At 29.7% G+C, this 26673-nt stretch overlaps 1 protein-coding gene across 1 annotated transcript; it reads right to left on the reverse strand.

The window, feature by feature from the left end:
- Positions 1-8767: 8767 nt before the first annotated feature.
- Positions 8768-14915, reverse strand: LOC137811510 (3-epi-6-deoxocathasterone 23-monooxygenase CYP90C1-like). Its single transcript, XM_068613295.1, has 9 exons — positions 14344-14915; positions 12053-12377; positions 11809-11958; positions 11181-11462; positions 9717-9806; positions 9527-9605; positions 9319-9425; positions 9097-9224; positions 8768-9014 (listed from the first exon to the last, which is right to left on the reverse strand). The coding sequence occupies exons 1-9, from the start codon at positions 14556-14558 to the stop codon at positions 8924-8926; spliced, it is 1467 nt and encodes a 488-aa protein (XP_068469396.1). The 5' UTR covers positions 14559-14915; the 3' UTR covers positions 8768-8923.
- Positions 14916-26673: the final 11758 nt, after the last annotated feature.

Consider the following 26673-nt stretch of genomic DNA (forward strand, 5'->3'; position numbering starts at 1 on the left):
TCTTATAATCTATCATACTGTCTTGTTTTTTTGACGACATTGCATATTTAACAAGAAGATTTGGTTTAATATGGTTAGGATCTTTCTGTTTGGTTTATTTGTTGCTAATGAAGAAAATTTGGATTGGTATGCTGCAGTCGTGGCTCATTGGTCAAAATCTTAGCTTGTAAATCTAAAATGCACTTTTCTTTTGATTTAGCAATCTTATGATCGTGTACATTATTGCATTCAAAACTGGATTGCAACATATGTATATATATTAATAGAACAAACTTTGGGCTCTTCACACATCAATACCACAATAAACAAATATTTGCCAGACTCCTTGGCTCCTTGCATGTCTCTCTACAATGATCACTTCCAAGACTACAAAACTCAGCGATTACAAGTGATAGACTAGGAAGTTACTTTCCCTCTTTAATTGTTCTTTATTTTTTTTCCCTTTCATTTTTCTTCCAAACTTAATCTTCTCTTTCATTTTTTGGTTGCTTCTCTTTATTCCCATTTTTCATGTTGATCAAGAGCTCATCTAACAATTTGTTTAAACTCGGCCTCTATAAAATGCATTTTAGAATAAGTTTTTTAAAATAAACTTCCAACCAAACTTGTTAGAGGACAATTTAGTATTTTTACTTATAATATGGGATGCATTTAGCACTCATTGGGTGCAAGAAGAGAAAATCACATATATGGACTTTTTGGATAAAGGCGAATCTTGACAACTGAAGTAGTTATCATTGGTAGTCTTTTTCTTCATCTATATCTATATAAAGGGAATTCTCTATTATCACCGTTTTTTGGTATACACAATTTTTTTCTGATTCTATCCTTATTTAATATATCTCATCTTATTAATACAATGTAGTATTTTGTCATTTCATATGAATTGTTTAAAAAATAAAATTATTTTTAAATTTTTTAAATTATGTTATGTGACAGTTTTTATGTATAAACTAACTCTCTACTCTTCCCTTACTCTCACTCCTCCATTCCCACACGCAATTAATCAGTTTTGTACATTATTTTTTGTTTTTTAATTTCGACCAATCCAAAATTATTTTTATATATACGTTAAATTTTTATCATCATATAACTTAAACCGAAGAAGGAAATGCGGATATAAAGGCGCTACAGCGTTTTTGCTATTGCTAGTATGTTTTCACTAGTATTTATAATGGTATTTTTACATATGTTTATTTTATTGAAATGTAAAGATGAGTGCTGATTCCAATATGTTCATGAACCTAGATGACGTAAGCACCAATTTATGTATCTTTTCCAAGATTACTGTATTTTTCAAAGGTGAGCACCGATTTTGTTATCTTTCTTTTAAAGAATACTTTAGGATTTTATATACTATTTTCATTAATCATGGGTAACCGGGCTATATTTAGTTTATCACTGTTTTATTTTAAAGATATGTGTCTTTTTCAAAAGTGAATGTCAATTTTGTTGTTTTCATTTTGAACAAGATTTGTAAGGTTTTAAAAAATTTGTATGATTTTGTTGTTTTTTTAATACCAAAAGACTTTTTTTCTCATATAACACTATTTTTATTTTTATTTCTCTATCTAACACTCTTTTGTTTTTTATTTTCTTATCTAATACTCTTTTATTTTTATTTTCCTATCTAGCACCGTTTTTTCCATTTCCCATGTTTTCATTTTGTATTTTAAAAAAAAAGCTCTCTTAGAATTTGGTTTTTAAGGCGGGTGTTTTTAGAATTTTTATTTTATTTTATTTCTTTATCTATAGTGAATGAAAAAGAAAAAAAAAGAAATATAAAATAGAATAAAAATAAATTTAAGAACCAATAAAATAAAATAAAATAAATTTTAAAAACTTAAATGTCTTGAAAATTTCAATTAAAAATGGGGAGAATAAATTTAAAATATTTATAAAATTGTAGTGAATTTAAATATTTATAAAATTAAAATAGAAGAAAATTTGAAATTTGAAATTTAAAAATTTAAAATGAAATATATAAAAATTTATGAAGAAATATTAATACAAAGAGAATGAAATAAAATATTTTGTAGATATTTGGATGTAAGTAAATATTATGGGTAAAATAAATGTAAAATTGTAACATTATTTTGCTTTTTTGTATTTTTATAGTAAACTTGAATTGTGGAGAATAAATTATAATACATTTGTAAATATATTTTTATAATAAAATTCGGATTAAAAAATTATAATAAATTATAATGTTGTTACCAAATTAAATGTTGGTATTTTTCGTTTGTTAAAAAGATATCAAAATAAGTAGTAGTAAAAATTAAATAAAATTGTTTGGATATTTTATAAATAAAAATATTAACTGAATGGTTTAAAAAATTATAAATAAAAATTAAGTTATTCATTGATTTTGTATATAATAATAATAATAAAATTAAGTGAATACATTTATTATTAGGTTTAATAAAAAATAAATGTATAAATTATAATTTTAAAATAAAAGTTAAGAAAAAAAATTATATTTAAATTGAAAAATTATGTAAATAACGAGTTATACATAAATATATGTCATAAATTATAATAACAAATATTATATAATCATATTTAATTATAAAAAAATATAAAAAAAAATATAAAAAAAAATATAAAAAAAATGAAATATGTGGTGAACACTCATTAAAGTACAATTTATATATTAGTTAAAGATGGAAAAAGATAATACATGAGATTTAAATAACATAAATGTGAATTGTTTTAAAAAAATTCATGTTTATTAGTTATGAATTGTTGTTAATTATAGAAATGATGTAGTATATGTTGAACATAAAAAAAAAATTAAATTAGAGATAGTCATTCATTTAATATTTTCTTCAATGGTACATTAAATAGTTTGTGTCAATACTCTTCATTTTTTGAGTTTACCAAATAGTCCTTCGTAAACATGAAAGACATGTTGCAATGTGTACAGAGTGAGATGTAGCTAGCAAAATCATATTTGCATGCAGCAAGCACATGGGGAGCATGATAGGTGTAGTTTTTGGAATTTCCCACAGTCACACCATAATTCATCCAAGCGAATTGCAAATCAGCCTGGTGGCCGCACTTCTCTTCGATTTTGTCTTTCTTCTACCAAAAATTTGGTGTTCCTCCTATTAAAGGAAAGCATTGTATGAGTGTTTGCCTTTGACTGTGCATCTTCCAATGCTTTCATGTGCGCTATTATGGTTGACCATGGTGTGGAAGGGTCAATCTGGATGATTTCATGAATGCTTTGTGCAATCATTTGATACCCAACTTATTGTGGTCTTGTGAGATACACAGGTGTGAACACCTTCCAACTTCATAATTTCCCACAATTGATCTTGGTTCGCAAAATCACTCTACACCTCCATGCGCAATCATCATGAACACATTGAACTAAGAGCCTTGATTGATTTGATGATGACACCTTGTACGTACAATGATTGATAATGTGGAAACGATTGATGGAATTTTGAGCTTCTTCCTTAGTGTTGAAACCTTTTCCCGACAAAAAGTGTCCCTAAAGGATACACTACTGTGTCGCGATCAAAGGCATTACCAAATGTTGGGTCATACATAGGTGGTTCAGGTGGAAATTGCAAAAAATGCTCCGATGGGACATAAGATGAGTTATGTTCATGTTGTTGATTGTTTGTATGGTGTGGATATGGTTCTTCTGGCTCCTCATCATCAGCAGCTGTAAGTATTTAGTTTTCATCCTCACTAAAAGGATCGAAGACTTCATCGGGAAGACCAACAACCCCATGCTCTTATGGTGGTTCTTGAGGGAGGTGTTGGTTTTCGTGTTCGCCTAGGCTATGGACCTCTTAATAGTTGGGTATATGACTACATGTCTTTTTTCCATTCCCCAAGATGTTGATGGGTGGGTTCATTTAGATCTAATGAGAAAAGGTGTGGTGTTTCATGGGACAATAGTTGTGATAGGTGGTGGTATGAAGGTTGAAGTTCTTGTGATTGTTCAAAATGAATGTTTAGTGAAGGAGAGGAGTGTGTGGGTTGACATTGTGTTGATGAAGATGCAAACCTCTCAAATGTACACTTCAGGTTCAGTTTATAGTTGAATGGAGTCACGGTTTGTAGTTGAATGGAGTCGTAGATGACAAAGAACGCCTTAACATCATCATCCTCATCTCGATGGCGTTGCCATCAAGTCTAGTCGGGTAGCGGAAGTGAATTGTTGCGACCCTTTCTTCTGCTTCCCTATGCAGTTTTCTGAGGATGACTTCTTTCATTCTTTGTAGGCTCATTTCCCTTTTGATAGCAATAACTATTGGTGTCATAGAATTGAATGTACATCCTTCAATCATACATTCTTTCGTTGCTCCATCATAGTGAACAATGACATATAATTAAGTCATTTGTTGACAAAAAACAAAATGTTGGGTGTGAAATAGAAAAGGAAAGATGGAGAAATGAAAGATGTTGGGTGTGACATACTTTATTTTATCACCTTATATCTCTTATCTTTATCTTGTTTTGATTTTTTTATATATTTTATCTTTATCTTTTTTTATTTTGCCTTTATTTTATATCCTTTTTGTTTTTGGTTATGATTTTTTTCTGTCATTCTTTATTTATTTTTGTTTTTGTTTTTATTTTTGTTGCTGTTGTTTTTATTTTCAATATTTATTTATTTTTTGCATTTTTTTTCTTGTCATTTTTAAGCATTAAGTGTAGCATTTGCATTAGTTTTTTTTTTAGGATTTTGTGTTTAGGGTAGACACTTCAATTGCTACTCTTTGATTTTCTTTTTAAATTGAAAGTAATTCAGGGAACACTCTGACTAGGAAATACTTGGTTTTTAAGTTTGTCCACATGTGATTCACCTCTCTTTCCTGGGAGTTTACATGGAATGGTACATGGTGAGGACTTTCTACGACAAATGCATCGCGTTGTCATAAGTAATAATTGTCCCTAAGGACGAATATCGACCCACAAAGAACAATGAATTATCGAGTACAATAATCGCTAAATATAAAATTGAATAGAACAATAAAAATAGTGTTGAATTGATTGCATGGGCACTAATCAATAAGAAAACATACAAAGAATTAGTTGCTTCAAGTTGGAAAAATAGGGTTTAGGTTTCATCTCTCTCACTTTCATATATTTTGATTAGCATGTCAATATTAAGTTCTTTGATTGAAATTGATGCCCGTGAATTTTTTTTTATATCGATCTCTCGCATATAAAATCCTTAAGAATGTTTCTGAAATATCGGTCTCTCGCATACTTATAAAAACAACTTAGAATCATATTCAGACGTTAATGACAATTAACATTAATTCAAGTCTATCTCTAGCACTCAAATATGTTATATGTTAAGTATTGTTGTTTAGGTCCGAACCCTAAAAATACCTCTCGGTCAGATTTAAGATTCTCAATTTGTCATGGAAATTTAGAAGTAAAACAACAATACCAATAATCAATCAAGAACTGAATATTTTAATATAAGATATCACCTTAATACATAAGAGTTCGAGCAGGTTACTCACAATCCTAAAGGTAGAATTAGTCACGCATACTTCTAGCACCTTCCATCCTTTCAATTGGGTTACAATTCACTCAATGGTGTTTTTCTCTCAATCTGGCACACTAGGGTTGAGTCTCTAGCCCACTATTTAATCTAATTTTCTAGAGTTAGGTCGCTTCATGTGTCGTGTTGATGGGCTAAGTGATAAAACATAAAAAAGTTCAATCTGTCTGACGCATTATCGCTCAAACGAGGAATTCTTGCTTGAGCGAGATAGGCGTCGATTTCCGAAAACTGTCCTGTAGCATTGTCGCTTGAGTGAGAATCTCTTGTTGCAAAATTGACTTTTTCGACACTTTTCTCCATTTTGGGACCTTCCAGCTTTCTCTTTTTTAGCTTAAATCATTCTTCTTTACTCCAAATCTTCAATCCTCCATATAAACATGCAATTAACACAAAATTTGGAATAAAATGCTCTTATTCAAATAAAGATCATAAAAAATGTAAAAAAGTATAAATTCATAAATTAGAGATTATTTTTATATGTAAATTAGTAATAAATCCTCATAAGTGTTTATATTTTAATATGAAATATTACTAAAATTAGACACTTATCACATGGCCAATTCAATATATTTTTGGTCAGTGCCATAATTACTATATACGCACAAAAAAGGTCACCATCAGAGCCCACATTTCCAGCTGCAACTAATTACAACAATGAACAACATGATCCTTATCGACATTCATTTGTAGCTGCAACAAATTATTATCAGTAACAACAAGAACCTTACCGACATTTGTTATTAATAAGCAACTTCAATTTCTCATTTCAATATTATCTGTGTGTCCATTACTAATTAATATTAATTGACTTTGTTTTTTTTTTATAATTATGTATTGTATTTTTACTTGAAATTAACATGATTACATCATCAATAATAATAATAATAAATAATAATTTATGTTTATAGATTCAACTTTTATGTTGTTGTAGGGTTTAATATTTTATTTTTCTCCATTCACAAATTTTTTTTTTAAACTAAACATTTTTAATTTATTACTTTTTATGTTTATTTTATAAAAACTCATTTCTTTTTTAATAATTATATTTCTAACTATTTTAAACATTAAAAATATTTATTTTTTACAATCAAATACATTTATTTTTTTATGCATCCAAAATTAAAATTATCAATTCTTTTTAATTTATTAATTCCTTTTTAAAAATTATTTTATTTTATTAGTTCTTAAATTTATTTTTATTCTATTTTAGATTTTTTTTCCATTTACTCTAGACAAAGAAATAAAAAATTATAAAAATATCATCCTCAAAAACCAAATTCTAAGAGGTTTTTTTTTTTCGAAAATACAATATGAAACCATGGGAAAAAATGGTGCTAGATGGAAAAATAAAAGTTAAAATAGTGCTATATGAGGTATGAGATATGAGATGTGATATGAGAAATAAGATATGAGATGAGATGTGATGTGAGAAATGAGATATGAGATGAAATGAGAGATGAGATGAGATGAGATATGAAATTTACTTTTATAAATGAATAATTAGAATATAAATATTCAAAGTTAATGAAATAAAATAAAATAAACATAATTTTTTGTTTATATATGTTTTATATTCAAATAATAATTAATTAAAATAAAATATCAAAATAATAAATAAAAGAAACATGATTTGTTTATATTTTTATATTTTATTTTAGTATATTTTTATGGTAAACTATATTTTTTTTATTTATTAAAATTTTGCAATTTTTTTTATTTTAATTTAAATTTGATTTTAAATTTTAAAATATATTTTCTAGATATATTAATATATAAATTTTTGTAATATTTTTTCTTTAATAAAAATAATTTAACTTTTCATTTTTTTCCCTTTTCTTTCCTTTACTTCCTTTCTTGTTTGATTAGAAGAAGAATGAAAAAGAAAAAAAAAGTAAGTGAGATTGTTTAACTTAAGGATAAAAGAGTCTAGAGTGAATAAAAAATTAGTAGTAAATATGATTAATGTAATAAAATAGTTTGTTGGTGTATATAGTAAAAAAAATTAAATTCAAGTAAAAAATTACTATCTAATCTTAGTAACTAAAAAATGTATATATACTAAAATAATAATATGTGAAAATAATTACTTTATAAAATATTAAAAATTTAGATTAATTAATTAAATTTTAATTATTACTTAGATGATTTATTTTATTATAATATAAAAGCATATATATTAATAAAATATTAAATTTATTTATTTTATTTTATTTATTTTTAACTATTTATTTTTTCCTAAAAAACATATATTAATAAATAAGTTAATATATTAAATTATTTTGCTTTATTTATAACTAATTATTTATTTGATCATAATATAAAAATATATATTAATAAAATAATAATAGTATAATTATTAAAAAAACTATCAATTATATTTATAATTTAATTTAACGTTCATGTAGTAAAATATTTAAAAGTATAATGAATCATATATATTTTTAATATGAAAGAAAACAATTACTATTCACTTTCTTCGTAAATACTTTCTAAATAGTGCAAAAAGTTGTCATCGTTTTCCCGTAATTTATGTTTCGTTTTTCTAACTTTCACTCCTCCTTCTATCTGAATAAAGAGTGTATCTATATACACAAAAACAGGCTTAATCCAAACCGTAACAATCATCAGGCATGGCAGAGGTCACACGTACTTTGTAGGGTTGGCATATTTATAGTGTTTACAATGCATGTTTCTAAAATATTAGCGTGGGTGATATAATGTGAAGTATAAACCTAATTATTTGTGCAGTAATACTAGTTAAGTAGACGGTAATGTTGAGAGTTTGATGATGGTGATTGCAGAATGATTGTGCTGGTACTAGAGTTGTACTAGGAGTCCACTATTTGATGAGATAGTAACAGGGGGTAGTGGAGCACGAGGTAGTGTCATGGTATGGGACCAAATGTACCGCAAAACCCACATGCAGAACAAACCCACCACAACCCTTGCATTGGCATGAAACACAAATCAATTAACTCACGATGTGAGAGTTAGCTTCAGTCATCCCCACTTGCATTCTCTTTTCCAAAATGGATTCAGGTACCTTTCTCCTCTCAAAACAGATGTGACATAACAGCTAACAGCTAACACAATAATACATTATCCCATTTTCTTCATGACCACCATCTTGGTCTCTTCTCTTCACTTTAAGTTATGTTATTACATATCTATGATTGTGTGATAGAGTTATACAAGAACACTTATGAATGCTTATGGATGTGAGTCTCATTTAAGAAAAATATTATTTCAAGTCTCTTTTTATTCATTCTGCTCTCCTTCTGTGGCTACAACCCCTTTATTTGCAATAATTTACCCTATAGGTTAAGATATAAGCAAGTACAGTTACGTCTCTCCCCAGTTTTTTGATGTTGTAATCCAATCCAGTCAAGCGTTAATGGGTTCCAAGCTAATTGGGAGCTTCCTCTTCATCTTGACAGTTGGAAAGTAGATGATTTCATCCCTCTCAGCCACCCACCTGCATGGTAATTAAAACCAATTACTCACTAAAATAATCGATCATGAATAAAGCAATTATACACATGTAATATTTGTCTGACCTGTAAGTAGTGACAAGATGGTGAAGGAAAATAGAGAGCTCTAGCCTGGAGAGTTCTAATCCAGGACATAATCTATGTCCACCGCCAAATGGGGTGAAGCTGTTGTTACCAGTCACAGCTCCAATTTTCTGCAACCAAATTGAGTGTTAGAATAGCTGCAGTAATTATGAACTAGTTAGTATTCCTTAATAAACATGATGAGATATGGCATTGGAAGTTCACCTCCCATCTCCATGGATCAAATTTAAAAGGGTTTTCATAGTTCTTCTCATCCATGTGAACCGAGGTAAGAGATGCCATGACACACCAGTGCTTCGGAATTAGGTACCCTGGATATGCAGAATGGCGAAACTGCATGCATCAGAATTTTTTTTTCTCTATATGCATTATAGGAGGCCAACAATACCATTACCTCTTGTAAAGAACTCACCTTTAATTTCTATGTCATTGACCGATTTCCTCCAAATGCCATTGACAATATTGGCCATTCTGAGAGTTTCGCTGATAACCTTTTAGAAAGGAAATAAAAGAAAAACAATGAACAAAAATGTCATACGAAAAATCGTTATGCATTATTATCAGCTGATTTTGCATGTGGTAGCTAAACATTAGAGGCTCACATTTTGAGTAAATGGCAGTGACATGTATTCAGTCCATGAATAATCTTCTGAGCAATTAGTCTTCAGCCTCTTCAGTTCCATGTTCTCCTCCTGATAAGAAAATGGAATAAAATTAGCTTAACCAAATATAAAACTTCCTTCCAAACATTAGCAAAATACTTTAGCCAATTTACTAACTTCAGGGTTCGCTGGTGAATGTTGTCAGAATAGACTTGTTTGAGTTACCTCATGTGAAATATGGAAATACTATTTAATAATTAATTCTGTGAAAATACCATAAATGAAAAATACCAGCTTTCAATTTTTGAAACGTCGGTTCGTTCTCAGTACCCTCCCAAAAGTGAAGGGTACGTGCAGGGAATTCATAAACAGAAAAAAAAAAAAATTATTCATGGGCACTCATACGCTAGTATAGACCCAGAGAGAAAGGTACAAAAAGCCGTAGGGAAATGATAAGTAAGTTGACAAAAAGAAGGATAAAAAAATGTGAATGAAGTACTATAGTACTACAATTTATATGTGGCAATTGGCAACGCTGGGGATGGAGTACTCAACAAGGGTTCACATGTCGGCATCGAAGAAAAGGAGAGAATAAGTATTCATGAATTTAATTAAAATGGATTAACAGTGTAAATTTGTACAGTGTCATTCAATACCTGATATGATTCTCAACTTTAGAATAATTGTTTTAGAAACTATATTTCATATTTCATTTTAGAAACTAAGTACAATATGTCAATCACTTTTAAGTTTTTTCGTTGAAACTGTGTTAATGTGACATGCAGTAGATGGGTCCTTTGCGGCAGAAATTCAATTAATGGAGCTATTTTTCAGCCGTTGATGCACTCTCACACTATGTGAGGCCCACACTCCCTCGTGTGCGTTTTATAGGGCTGATTTGGAAAGCGACTTCTTAGTCAAGTTAAAAACCATTCTAGGGCATAGCTCTCACAAAACCAAAAAACTTCCCAATGTAACATCCTATGTCAATTATTTAAGAGAGAAGATAATATAGCTTACTATAGCAGATCACACCCAAAACTTTTATTTGTCGTTCACCATAAAACTGGCTGGAATTTTGTTTCAGAAATCGATGTTTTAATCGTGATGGGATCAAACAGATACTAATATAGGATGAAACATATAAAAAAAGGTAGAATCTGAATCTGGTTGAAATTTAACAAATTTTTTACCTACAGAAACCTTGCTAGCTTCCTAAATAATTGTCATGGTATGTTAAATGGGAATTTGGTTTTTGGTTTAACCAGAAAATCCGGGTCCACACCAAAGTGGACCACCCTTGGTAGGGACTCAAACCAATCTTCAGTCGCAACTACCAACTGTTTCCGTTCCGTTCGACAAGTAAAATAAAATGTTTCATTTTATCATAGTATCATAGCTTTCCCTTGCTATAGCATCATAGTAAAATTTTATTTACGTATATATTATTGATTTTGAAGGAACCTGAAGTTTAGATAGAGCGAGAGGGGAGTCAGTGAGGAACTTGATGGCCATGGTCATAGCTGTAGGAAGTGTTTCCTCCCCTGGTATCATCATCTCTATGATGTTTTGGCTAATCATTTCAGGACTCAAGCCTGCGCTTGAGCTGGAGTCACCCTTATCCCGTAATAGTGCGTCCAATACATCATTCACTGCATTACCTTCCTCATCTCCATTGTTATCTCTCATCAGCTTCTTCCTCTCCTCTACTATCTTCCTCACCATCTTCACCATCCTATCTTTCGACTGCACAATTCACACACATAAGTACATAACAAAAGTAAAACTTTATTATAAATTTTTTCTTATATAGATTACAGATAAGACGTATTCCCTTTATAACTTAATGACATACTAGGTTAATAATATAAAAAATGAGTTTTTTAGACGTATGCTGTCAAGATAAAAGTCTTACACAATTAGCCAATCAAAAACAACTTTTTTATGACTTTTGAGATAAATATTACAACATTCTGATAGGTTAAAAACATAGTATAAAAAGCTTTTGAGCCGTCATGTATATATGTATTAATTTATTCTATAAACATAGAACAATAACAGAAGTAATATAGTTAGGTATAGTTTATGGGACCTGCAAGGATTTATATAGTCTTGTTCCCGGAAATTTGAGGGGTAAACAAATCAACCCTTTAATGAATTCTGCAAATTCTCTATACAGGAAGTCCAATTCTTCACCGGGACCAACGCTCATCAGAACTTTGACCAAAACAGGAAATGTAATCTGATATACACGCACAAAGGAAAAGGTTGAAGCGAGAGAAAAGTAAGGGATAAGGAAAGAAGGGCTAGAGAAAATAATGAAAAAGAAAAAAAACCCTTTTGAGTTGATCTTGAACGTATATTGGTTGGTGGGGCGTCCAAGAAGCGAAGCACTGTTTGACAGTGTGTTCAATGTCTCTGGTGATTCGAGCTTTGAATTGTGGGGATCGGAGAAACCCTGCGATGAGTGTGTGCACTTTCTTATGCATGGTCCCGTTCATTTTGAGTATGGATTGTTCTCCCATCAATTCTCTAATCGATTTTGGATAAGCAGGGACGAAGTTGGCCTGGTGGTTCTGCAGAACCACCTTGTTCACGTCCTGGTCAGTCGATATTATGACATTGCTTCCCAAAATGCATGTCTTGAACACATTCCCGTACCTATACACACAAAAGAAAATGATTATATAATATAAACACCTTGTTACTTTTTCTGAGTTTTGTTGCAGTATTTATTAAGGGAAGGCTAAGAATGTATATGTATAGTTGCTGCTCATAGATACAGTGGCAGGGAGGGATCAAAATATATCACATTCCCTTCCACACAGTTCAAGAGGCAATCTACTCTAGCTAGTTGTAGTTACTGCAGAAGCAGGCTTTTTCTGCTCTTTCTTCTTCCAAAATGTGTGCCCTTATCTCTTAAGAATGAGGCTATGTGAGCGCAAGCAGGACCACAAGGGGGTAGACATTTATTATTAGATCACGGGGGTGCATTGATAACGCTAATTCAATTGATTTTTAGAAGTTAGCATAAACAAGGAGCACTATTTTCAATCTCGTTCTTCTTTAAAACTCACCTTTCTCCAGTCACTTATAGCAGTTAAATTTACATAAAAATATGAGTGTGTTTCCTCTCCATCGTTCAAAAATTCTAGTACGAGAAAGACAAGCAAAATGATTGATAAATGTGTCAAAATTTTGAACTCAATGTGCTTTTTTTTTTCCTGAAAACTTGTAATACTAGAGAAGGTATACAAACACAACAACGATACTGTGGAGTATTATTTTTTACTAACTCATTTTCCAAATTTAAAGGAAACCAAATCCTGTTTCGTTCCTTCGTTTCATGATCCATTCCAAACTAAGTAATGGACCCAATACACTCTTTTCCGTCCCCTCTTGTTCTTTCTTCTCTCACCCGTAACGAACAAAGCTAAATATAGATACATTTCTCAGTAAAAACACAAAGCTTAGTCCAAGTGAGCCCGTATTCCCAAGTATCACTCATTTGTTGAATTTAATACAAGAGGGTGCCAATAAAAAACATAAAACATAAGAACTTAACTTTTAAAAACTAAAAACTGCAAAGTAAATCAATTAGATACAAGTTGCTTAAATTTTTCACTAAATGGATGTTTGAAAACCAAATTTTCTAAAAAGTTTACTTATTTTCTTCAAAAAAAAGTTTCTGTCAAAGCCTCAAACAATAATTTTTTATTTATGTAATTTTATGAATATTTTTATAGTATTTTAAAATTTTAAATTTAACCCTTAACATTTATCTATATTATTATTATTTTAAGATAAAAGTATTTACTTTTCTGTTAAAAAAAAGGTTGTTCAATTAAAAAAAACTAAAACCAGGAAAAAAAATTGAAATAGAGAAAGATCATTTGCCCTCCTAAAAAATGCTAAAGTTAGGGAGAATTTTATTTTTTTTTAAATGAGAAAAAACATCTATCCAATCTCTCACCTATTTCTATCTTTTGTAAAGCACATATTATGAAAACATTCTGAAAATCTAATATTTTTGAATAAGAAATTGACAGAAAATAGTACGAAATCATTTTATATCTTTTAAAAAAATGGAACAGATTAGGGGAGAAAATTGTGTAAAGCAACTGAAATCGAAAATGTTAATTAAGGGAAACAATAGTCCATCACCATCACTTGAACTAATAGTCCTTAACTAACATGTGGGCCAGGAGGACAAAATTGTGAGCAACACATGCGAACATCGTAAAGGAGCTTAGACATCTTAAAAAATTGGGCCTTCACAAGGAATAGACAACTAGAGAGGAACATCATATGGTTCCGGTGGACAAAAAAAACTTGTGCGGCTTCGATTCATTTTTTTCGTTATTTCATATGTGTGTGTGTACGCAATAACATTCCAAAGAACATTCACTTTGGAAAATTGACAAATGGATGAGGATGCATGCTAGATAGGCATGCACAGAAGAAGAAAAAAGCATTGGAATTTTGAAAGCATATTAGATAGACATGCATGTCACTGGTGTCGTGGAAAATGAAAGGATGAAAATGGAAAAAGCAAAAGAAAGTTAGCAGAAATAAAATTGATCCACATATATGTATATAGCCATGTGTGGTGGGGATAGAAGCTTACAAAGACTTGCGTTTTTCCAAGAAGGTGACAGGGTTTGAGGTGTAGCCAGAAGCAATGAAATCAAGGGTCTCTCCGAGTAAAGGCCAACCTGAGTTCCCTTTTGGGATTTTCCCTTTTCCCACCGTCTTCTCATCATTCTTCTTCCCATATAGTAGAATCCACCAACTCATCACCAACATCCCCATCACAACACACACCCCTATCATCCATTCCATACTCTCTTTAACTTCTCCTCACAACTCTTAACCAGATACACTTCTCTGATGCAGCTAGATGCTTTGTTGCACTTGCTCAAAAAGAGAGGGAGAAAGAAAGGTTAAATGGTTGGGTGAAGGAGAAACTTGTTTTTGTCCTTCCCTTGGGAGAGAGAGAGAAGAGAGAAGAGAAGAGAAGAGAAGAGAAGAAAAGAGAAGAAAAGGGAAATGGATAGTGAAAAGTGAAAATTTAGGGCTGAAAAACAATCATTTATTGAGATGGCCATATTGGGTTCACCTAATGCACCACGCTAGTGTATTCTGTCTTCACTCAATTGAGACGGATATTACCCTCATGTTCCACCCACCCATGCCATTACTACCTTACTCTCTCACTCCCTAATTATTTCTTTTAAGGAAACATTAATTATTCTTCAAAACTTAAACCCAATTATCTATTTTTTAACTAATTTATTAAATAATAAAAGGACTGAGACTATGCACATCTGGCAAACTTAGAACTTTCGATATCATGTATTTAATGTTTGACGTAAAATGAGGAAAACGGAATAAATATGGTATTATTAAGTTTTTACAGGATTTAACGTTCTTGTTAATTTTTTAATTAGTAATGTTTTTTAATCATTCTTCATCATTATCTTTTTGTTCTGCTTCATCGAGTAATATCGTGTCAGAGACGGACGTAGGCTAGTAGGAGTTGGGGCCAAGGTCCACCTCAACCTTTAATTAACTTTTTAATACAAAATTATTTGTATTTAATGAATTATAATTCTGTAGTAATAATATTTAAATTAATATATTTTCTGATTTTAAAAAGTATTATTTTTCATTATTAAATAAAAATTAATTTTAAACATATAAAAATTAGTTAATATATTAACTAATAATTTGATATTAAAAAATTAAAAAAATATTAATATCTAAAATATTTTTTATTAATAAAAATTTATAAATTAATATTTAATTAACTAGATCTAATTATTAATTAATTTAAATTTAAATTTTTAAACTTAATAATTAAAACGTTGGTATTGGTAGTTAATTAATATTAATTTATATTTTTTTATTAATAACGGATCTACTTTAAATATTATATTATTTTTTTTATTTTTTAAATAATATTTAATTTAATTAATATAATAATTAATTATATTTTTAAAAAAATTAATTTTCATTTAATAATATTTTTGAACTATTTATTTTATATTTCTCTTTATTTATTTGAGCAAATCCATGACATTGACATTATTATCTTACTTCTCTCTTTAAGACTTTTTATTCTGTGTAATGTGTAATAATGATCAATTAATGTATCTATCATGCATATTTAAACAAGTTTAGCAAAGTAATTAAAATATTTAATGCTTTATTTGAAATAAGGAAATTGATAGTTAATATCAAATTAAAGATAAAATTAAAATTATATATATTTTACAAACATTACAATAAAATCATGAAATAGAAATCGATTTTAGAGACCAAAAATAATTAGTTATCATAGTGATTAAATTAAATATCATTTTAGTGATTATATAAATTTTTAATTTTTAAATTAGTTTTTATTATTATTAAATGGTTTCTAAATTGATATCTAATTAGCAACTAAGGTTTTTTCTACCAAATTTAGAATCTAAATAATTGTTAGTTAAAACCTTGGTAGCTAATTAGATACTAATTTAAAAACTATTTAACAATAAAAGAAATTAATTTAAATTTTTTTTTAATTTTTAAAATTGTCTCTAATTTAATTACTATTACAATTTATTATTTTTTATAATTTGATAATTTTTTTTCGAGAAAAGTTATTGAAATACTAAAACGGCTTATATATCTTTCTCAATCAGTTTTAAACTATAAAATGATTTTTAATTTATTTTACTCTCTCAAGTGTTCTGTAATTAAAATCTGGATAAACTATATTTTCATTTATTTGTTAAAAAACTTTAAAAACCACTTTTAAATTTTAAATAATTTTTTAATTAATTTTACTAATTTACTATTTGTAATTATTGTTTTTATACGATAGACGTTACTTTGAAAACTTCAAATTAACCCTATGCAGTTTGTAATCAAATTGGTCACTCAACTATTGTTCACCATTGTTTTTGTTACTCGCATATATATTATTAGAATGTTTGCTCAACCCTCTCAACCTTTTTTAACCCAACAACTTCACTCAATGTTAGTATTTTTTAAACAATATTTTATTTTTAATAGAATGCAAATATTAATACTTACACAAAAACTAATTTTTGGAAGGAGCTAGAAAATAACTTTAGAATACAAGTGATATATTTTAAATAACACCTGAATATTTTATTATTAAATAAAAAGATCATATAATAGAAAATTTAGTTATTTAGGTTTCATTTTAAAATAATCACCATCTTTCTATAAGTTTTTTTTTTTCTTCTCCATTCTCTCTAAGATTATAATCTTCTCTAATAAGTTTGACGATCGGAGTTCACCATTAGACTTGTGACAATGAGGTCTAAAAGACTATTTGATCAGAATCTCTGATAGAGTAAGTTCATTTTTGTTCTTCTCTTTAAGTCAAATTTTGAACTTTTTAGGTTGTATCTGTCTATACTTTGCATGTGACTCTTTTAGCTTCAGGGTGAATCTCTGTTAGCTTAGGGTCCTAGTGATATAATTATATTTTTTATCAGGACTCTGTGGTGCAGGTTAATTACCTTTAATCTTTTAGTAGATTTGGAGCTCTTAGTGACACTACTACAAAAAAGTTCTTTAACAACGATTAAAAAGACATATAAAAATGGTTGTGGAAGCGTCGTTATTGCGGGTGTCATTATAAATCAGTTGTTTATAACGATAGTTCTAGAATAGTCGTTACAAAACTACATTAACGACACATGTAAAAATTGTCATTCTATCAAATAAATGAAAAAAAAAAACACTTATAATGACGGTTCTAGTATGGAACTGTTGTTGTAAGTGCTTTTGGCTGGCTTTTAAAGACAGTTCCAATGGGAACTGTCGTTATAAGTGTATTTTTTAAAAAAATGTTTTATTATTATATACTCACTCTAATCCTACATAAAATATCAAATTTCCATAACAATTGTAAGGATCGAGAAAAATAGTCTTAGAGTAGAAGTGGTAAAATTAAAATGACACCTGAATATTTTATTATTAAATTTAAAAGAGCATATAAATAGAAATTATGTTATTCAAGTCTCATTTTAAAAAGAACTACCATCTCTCTAGAAATTTCTTTTCCTTTCCTCTCTCTTCTCTCTAAGATTCTGACTTCCTCGTTTATCAGTTCGACGATCAGAGTCCACCATCAGACTCCTGGCAGTGAGTACTACAAGACTGCCCGATCAGAATCTCTGATAGAGTAAGTTCATTTTTGCTTTTCTCTTTGAGTCAAATTTTGAATTTGTTAGGTTGTTTTTGTCTTTGCTTTGCATGTGACCTTTTTAACTTCAGGGTGGTTAATCTCTGTTAGCTCAGGGGCCTAATGATATAATTAGATTTTTTATTAGGACTTTGTGGTGCAGATTATGTTACCTTTAAGTTCCTGGTGGATTTGGAGCTCTTAGCGAGTATATGCTAAATTTCAGGTAAGGGAAGCTAACCTTAACTTCTAATAGAACACTAGTCTAGAAGATCTAGATGTGGGGGGTGACGTGGTCACCAGTCTCAAACTTTCTTCCAGGATTGTTTGTTTTAAATATATTAGAAATTGACTGAGATTTAAATGTGAAATTTGATATATGGTTGTTGTTATACAATTTTAATGTTGTTGAGTATTGGATTGTTTGATGTGGATTGAGAGAAATTTTCAGCTATAGCATGGACTTTGTTATTTCTGGGTGCTCTCTGGTGTTATTTAGATCAAATTAAACTCTTTTCGATCAATCCAAATTTCTTGGATGCTCTCTGGTGTGATTTAGATCAAACAAAACTCTTTTCAATCAATCCAAATTTCCTGGGTGCTCTCTAGTGTGATTTAGATCAAACTAAACTCTTTTCGATCAATCCAAATTTCCTAGGTGCTCTCTGGTGTGATTTAGATCAAACTAAACTCTTTTCGATCAATCCAAATTTCTTGGGTGCTCTTTGGTGTGATTTAGATCAAACTAAACTCTTTTCGATCAATCCAAATTTCCTGGGTGCTCTCTGGTGTGATTTAGATCAAACTAAACTGTTTTTGATCAATCCAAATTTACTGGGTACTCTCTGGTGTCATTTAGATCAAACTAAACTATTTTCGTTCAATCCAAATTTCCTGGGTGCTCTCTGGTGTAATTTAGATCAAACTAAAATATTTTCGATCAATCCAAAAGTACTAGATGCACTTTGGTGTCATTTAGCTCACACTAAAATATTTTCAATCAATCCAATTATGTATACACATATAGATATTACTATTATTATTATTTTAGCATAGTTTATTTTGGATTATTATTGTTAAATAACTTTTTGGATATATTTGGATTGTTAGAAAGTTTAAATTATATGTTATGATTGAATGGTGTATTGATGTGTTAAATGAAGTGTACAATGATGTGAAAGTAAGATCAAGACATAGTATTTTCAGAAAAGGAAATACCATGGTGAGATTGTTGTTAGGGTGTATTGATCTGTCAAGCCCGTAATGAGACATCCTGACTCTACTGATATAATGGAATCACATAGATGAAGTTATTCAGTTGTGAGAGTTGATGTAGGTTCATTTGACTTTGTTTGGGGTTTGAAATATAATCTAGTCTTTCAGGTCATATGAATTTACCCTGTCATATGAGTGAATGAGATGATGAGATACTAAGATAATTATGCGCATGGCTGTGTGGATTTCACAGCAGTAGTATGACAGGTGCAGGTCTCAGGATTCTAAATTCAATACATGAGTCTTCCGGAAGTAGAGTCAAGTGTCTATGTGAGATGAGTCAGTGGAAGTCTGACATGTGAAAGATGAATATTGAATTTTAATAGACACTTGATGATTTGAGAATTTGTATGAGACTTGAGGATTTGAGAATTTATATGAGACTTGATGATTTATGTTTTAAAAATTTCAAATTGAAATTTTATAGAATTTTGTTTTATATAGCTAGCTTACCCTGTTATTTGTTTGTGTTGTTTCTTTATCTGTGATGATCGTGTATTTACACGGGAGCAGATGATGTTACAGGTGATAGAGCTCCTTAGTGAGAAGCTGGATGATGAAATTAGTTTATTTGAAATTTGACTATTTGTTTTAGATTTATGTAGATATTTAAAAGTCTTATGAAGAGAAATATGTCTTGAAATATTTTAAGAAAGGGTTGTGGACATATTTGTATTATGTTTATATATTCATTTTAATATTTTATATAGATTATAGTTTTTTTTAGATGTGGAAAAATATAGGGATGTTACAACAATAATGCATGTAATATCATAATTTAAATATGAAAGTCTACAAAAAGTTTTATAAATATATGAAAAAGTTTTATGTCATTTTAAAGTGTTATACATGATTACCTTAAGGTGCATCCAAGTGAGTTTCTTTGCATTTGCACTTGCACTTCTCCCACTCGACATGTTATATCCAGAATAAGCACTGAAATAATAAGATTTCATGTTATAACACACACATAACTTTATGTAATGTAATGTATGAGTAATAAATTTGTGAATGTAATGTAATCATAATAGTTTGATAAATCTCTAATTTATATTAGGAAACATCATGCAAAATTTCAAAATTTTCTTGAAGTGTAAGTATGAGAACTAAAACCTCAAAATACTTGAAAAATACTTAAATAATACTAAAAAATAAAAAATAATAGTAAACGAGAGATTTTTGGAATTTTGGTGGACCTTTTGGTTATTGGCCACGTGATTCGTTACCTCGTTTCGAGCATCTTTTATTTTTTACGCGTCTCCATTCGAGTTCTCTATCAAAAGTTATGGCCGTTTGAAGTTTCTTCATGCTAATTTTTGTCAACTCCAAATCTATCACTCTTCTTTTCAATGTCAGGACTGCATCAAATATCCACTAAATGAACTTCCAACAAACCCTAAACTATTAACTAATCAACACATACATTCAAATATTTATTAAAAAATTTAAAACCCTAAACCTTAAAAATACTAACCTTCTAGACCCAAGTCCGTGGTGGCAGCGTGTGGTAGAGGTGCTAGCGGTGTGCAGAAGGAAGGTGTTGTCGACGTGCGAAAGGTGTTGCCGACATGCATAGGTGAAGGGTTGGCATAAGGAATCGAAGGTAGTTGTTTGCTTGTGCACACAGAGAAGAGAAGACATTTGGCGACGACGCGAGGGTGTGTGGTGAACCGGAGGCTTTGCGTGGATAGAGGAGAGCTTGAGGAACGGTGTTGGCGGCAATGGAGAGCTTAGTGGCGGCGGCTATGGAGTCGCAAGCAACGCTCAATGGAGAAGAAGAAAGTGAGTGCAAGCGCGGGCTGGGAGGGTTTTCAATTATATTAAGTTTTATAACGACGATTCAATAGAATAATTGTCGTTATTTGTTCCCAAATTCTATTATTAACGACAGTTCAGTGTATCAACTGTCGTTAATTATGCTCAGCTTCATTTTTAACAACGGTTGTAGTGATAACTGTCGTTATTTTTCACCGAAAATTTAAAATAGTTATAGAAATGCCATCACGCTTTTTCTTGAAACTAGTTTTAAATTTCCAATAGAACCTTATGCTTGAAGATCTGGATGTGGTGGTGACGTGGTCATCAGTCTCAAATTTTCTTGCAGGATTGTCTCTTTTAAGAGTAAAGTATTATATTAACTGAAATGGTTGATTTTGAATATTGTATATTGATTTAAAGGTGAATAAGTTATTGAAAGTGTTGTAATTGAGAATTGAAAGTGTTTGAATGGTAATATAAATGAGTTTAATTGTATTTGAATAGTTTTTTGAATTACTTGAAATGTGATATTTGATTAGAATTGGTTGTTTGATTTTAGATGATGTTTGATTTAGAAAGTATATATAAGTAAGGACTGTCATTTTCAGTGTGTAGCCACTACTTAAATACTCGGTCAACCAGATTAAGATATAGGAGCAAATCAAGATTAACAAACAAGTTAGATACTGTCTTGACTGATCGACTAGTAAGAGCATATATTCAAATACGTAATTACAAAATATTGAATCAATCATTAAATAAGTTTAAACATTGTTTCAAGCCCACAACCCGGGTCCAGGATAAAATCATTTAAAGAGGTTCTATAATATCCTCAAATGATGGTTCTAGCTCGATATGATTGTTGATAGGGTTCTCCCTCTCCTTAGTTTCCTCCATGGTGAAATCGACATCCCCACCAATATACACTATACGCCATTATGCCACTTGCAGCAGGGGATTCAACATGGAGGGCTGTCGAGAGGAAAATGACCTTGCCTCTCCACCCACTTGAGTTGTCTTGGTCAGTCGACCCCTCTTTTGGCTGACTGAGGGGGCAACAGGAGCACTGGCGGGAATCACATCAATAGGAACAATTGGGTTGCCCTTTCCAATCACCTCAAAGCTTCTTATCTTCCTGTTGACCGCCTAACGCCTCAGATTATTCATAAAGCTTCCCAAAGAGGATTCATCTGAGTAATGATAGTTGCAAAACACAAACGAAATTAAACAACATCAACATAACGAATACAAACTCAAACATAAGAAATCTGCATACCATTAAAATCCACCCATTTCTTGGACGACCCGTATAATGCTATCAGCTCTCGAGTAGGTAACTTATACGGAAGTTGATCAAATACAACCAGGATCGATTGGTCTAGCGGTGACATGGATGACCTCGACTAGGTACCAAGCTGGGTCAGATTTTGGGTCTAATGAAAAGGGAATTTTGTTTGCCTTTCTGTATTATAAAAGTAATCTTGGTCATCTGACTCTACGAAGATTTTGAAGTATTTTCTTTAACGTTTTTGTATGAAGTAGTGAAAGCTACAAAACGAACATTCCTCGGTCGGCTCGATAAAGATAGCCAACTCACAGGATTGCTCGAATGAGTACTATAATAAAACAAGAATGAATGTGGTGTGGGAATAAGAATGAAAATGTCACAAAGAACTCGGAACACCTGAAAGGCCGCTTAAGAGTTGGGGTGTAGTTGGGTATGAGCAACATTGAGGATCCGAAGAACCCTCATGGTAAAATCATCAAAAGGTAGGGTCATATGCAGGTCTGAAAAGAAGGTATTATAAACAAAAAAAAAAGTATTGGGGTGCGTTTTCTGGACCGTGACAAACCCGGTCGGTGTGACCACAAATATCAGCCATCACCACATCCGAAGAACAATCGAGTTTTATGAAGGAATTCTTGGATAAATATTTATCTAAACTATTGGAATCCCTTAAGTTAGTAGGGATTTTTAAAACAAAAGAGTCGACTCACTTATAACTCGGACCCTCGAACGATCAATCGACTGAGTGGTATGAACCACTCACTTTCCTTGCACTGCCAGATGCAGCACGAGTGACAGAAGACTTGACATTAACAACACTATCAGAGGAATAGGAAGAAGAAGAAGAAGACATTACTAACCTGAGTAAAGTACAAAGAGTGAAAGAAAGATTGAAAGGGTCGGCACTTGGAGCATTCAATAAATCCTTTGAAAGCAAAGCGTAAACCCTACTCTATTCAAATGCACAAATATTTATAGGAAACTATGGAGGAGAGAAGTAAGTGTGTCCTCCATTCGAAACCGTTAGATTCATATCCATCCAATGGTTAACATTACTCGACATATGAAACAACACTGCATCTCAACCGTCCAAGATATTTAATTGTACAGTACCCATTCAAGCGGCGGCTCTTTCTTAAAAAACAAACGCCACATCCCTGCCAAACATTTAATGCACCTGATCATCACATTCCACCTCGAGAAGTGTAATGATCATATTTGGCTCTTCAGAAATTAATTTCTTCGAGCCTAGAGGGCAAGTGTACCGGTCAATATCGGACGGACCAGTCTCGGTCCCTATGACTTACCGCCCGAGTTAAAGGATATAAACATGGTAAGTAACAACGGTTACGATGGTGTTGAATGAGTAAACCCACACTCCGAAATATACAAAAAAATATCTCTAACATAACAAATAAAACCGATTAAACTAAAAGATACACCTCGTATATTATTAAGGAACCGCTATACACATCAGTTAACAACCGATATTCGGTCGATAAGGGTCAAGGTCCATAAACCAAGTACTATAAATAGAGCATTCTGAGAAGAAGCAAGGTACATTTTTGACATTCTATAATAATACATCTAAATCAAAGCACTGACTTGAGCATTGGAGTGCAATCATAGGTACCGCCGACCGAGCGAACATCAACATGGAAGGAAGGAGACTTGAAGGAATTTGTAGATCACCGACACGTCAGCAATTGTGCAACCAGTTCAAGTACTATTTGGGCCCCTCTTTGTCCATACTGTACATACTCTGTGATTTGTTTTGTGTTTGTTTTCTGTAATTTGTGGTGATCATGTTATTTTACACGGGAGCAGATAAAATTGCACGTGATAAAGCTCCTCAGTGAGCAGTCAGATGATGAAATATTTTTATTTTAAATGTTTTACTTCTAATATTTTGTATATATATTAAAATTCCTACTAAAAAATATATATTTTAAGAAAAAATATAAAATATTTATATAAATTTATATGTTAATTAGATATTATATACATAATATATTATTAAATATAGATAAAATTAAGGATGTTACTATTTTAATTAATTATTGACTTGAAATAGAAAGGATTATTAAGATGAAATAATAAAAGTACAATTAGGATAAAATTAAAAATAAAGTGAAAATTGGATGTATTTTTAAAATATCAGGGTTGAAGTTTATGAAAGGATTCAACATAGTGCTCGGATTTTATTTTTTTTCTGCAATTCACTTTTTTTAAACTTTAAATTTGAATCATTCATATAAAGTATTATTAAAATAATCATTATTATTTCAATATTTTTGTATATATAATATTATCGTTAAATAATTACGTGATCTATATTTTCTATGTAAACTATTAATTTAACATGACAAGTACATATAATAATTTTAGTTAAATTATATTTTTAATTCATGTCTTCAGAAAAAAATTATAGTCCCTTAACAAATTTTTAGTATTTAATTATTGTTCATAATTACATATAATCAGTCGTAAATACATTAATTTATATATACTCCTCTTTCTCGTCCTTATAATTTTCGATCATAGAACATTACTTGATGTAGATTTATTTGAAAACATTATTTTTTTAATCATTTATTACTTTTGTACGATGAAAATATATACATTTTAAAAAAAAATATTCAATTTAAATAAAAATTGCTGCTTAAAGTGTAAATTTTTGTAATTTATTCTTACAAGAAATTTTCAATCAGATTCCATTAGTCATTCAACTACTCTGTGATTTATGTTGGGTCATTTCCGTTAATTGTATCTTTATTTCAATGTTTGAGTTTATTTTTCTCATCTACTCACGGAAATGCAGAAAAAAGAAAAGGGGGAATTGTTTGTACCGAGGCCTGAAAATGGCACGAGAGAAACATGACAATGAAAGTTGAAAAAATGTTTGGAAAACGAAAAGTAAAATATTAAAAAGTAAAAAAATAATATTTTTTTCATGAGTTTAAACTTTTTTTTTAGGTTTGCAAAGAAATTTAATTATATATATATTAATATATATATATAAATTATCATTTCAATTTTTTTATTAAGTATTAATATTTTTTTTATATTATAATAAAATAAATAATGAAAATAAAAAATAAATTTTAATTTTAATTATTAATATGAATTTTATTAATATTAATATTCATTTTTAAAAATTTATTTTAGTTATAATTTATATTTCTTACTTTTTTATATTAAATTATTTAATAATTTTTCTAAAATTTATCACATCTATTAAATCATTCATCAAGTTGTTTCTACACTTTCTACTTTCCTTTCAAATTCACTTTTCAAATCCAAATAATAAAAAGAGGAAAAAGCAATAAATTTTAGTTCCTTATTTTTTTATTTGGTTTGGTTTGTAACCTACAATGTGGTACCATTTCATGTTCTTAAAAAGTAAATGTTTAAGTATAAAGAAAATCTATTCTACCAATTTTTAGTATATTATTTTAATTTTATAAATTAAATACTTCATAATTAATTATCTTTTAATGCTAATGTATATTTATTTTATTAAAATTAAATCAAGACTTTTATTTACTTGATTATACTATTTAATTAATTTAGTTTTTAAATTTTTATAAATTTTGTATTTTTATATAAAAAAATTATCCCATCCTAATTCAAACAAATAATCAATAATGAGTGTGATAGTCACTTTGATAAGGTAGAAATTATAATTATACTTTAAAAAAGTAGAAGTGAAACATTAAGGTCAAGACCTAGCATGCACACATAACTAGTTTGTAATGGTTTGGAATGGAGGGAGTAACAGGAGTTGAAAGAATGTAAAAAGGAGTGGAACTGAAACGTCTTATCGTATATCAGTTGGTGCTGGCATATGCACATTATGACACCGCCAGAAAAGAATAATGCACCATGCATTTCATTGCAGTGTTCCATTTCTTCTTTTTATCTGTTAAAGCATCACAATGTATGCACACAAAAATAATCGCCATGAACTTACAAAATTGTTAGTGTGTTGTGTACACAAAATAACACTGTTTGTGAAGGTGTAAAAGCAGCAGTGAAAGAAAACAGTAAAAAAATGAAGTGTTGTAATGATGAGTTAAATTTAGATTCATGTTATGTGGAGAAATATCTTAATGAGGATTAAAAATTGAAAATGAGGGAGTGAATTTAAGATGACTTGAAGATAAAGTGAAGAAAGTTAGGATGTTTGGATTAAGATAAATAGAGTGGAAAGTGTGAGAAAAGTTTATGAAAGTTTGTGAGTGATGCGATTGAAATTGTATTTTTTTAAATTAATAAAAATGTAACTTTATATATTTGCCTGTTTTTAAATTATTAAAAATTAATTTTATTTATTTATTTATAAATTATAATTATTTTTTATTTAAAATCGTATTATAAATATTTGATAAAAACTTATTTTTATTATAAATAACATTATTATTTTTAATTTT

Source organism: Phaseolus vulgaris, chromosome 2 (assembly GCF_000499845.2).
Source record: "Phaseolus vulgaris cultivar G19833 chromosome 2, P. vulgaris v2.0, whole genome shotgun sequence".
NCBI lineage: Eukaryota > Viridiplantae > Streptophyta > Magnoliopsida > Fabales > Fabaceae > Phaseolus > Phaseolus vulgaris.

What these genes read in the sequence shown, in the direction of transcription:
- LOC137811510 (XM_068613295.1), bottom strand. Translation starts at nt 14,558, where the DNA reads ATGGAATGGATGATAGGGGTGTGTGTTGTGATGGGGATGTTGGTGATG. An exon ending in TCGCTCTATCTAAACTTCAG is followed by an intron (nt 9,807 to 11,180) that starts GTTCCTTCAAAA and finishes TTTTCTTATCAG; the next exon opens with GAGGAGAACATGGAACTGAA. An exon ending in TTGATCCATGGAGATGGGAG is followed by an intron (nt 9,225 to 9,318) that starts GTGAACTTCCAA and finishes ATTTGGTTGCAG; the next exon opens with AAAATTGGAGCTGTGACTGG.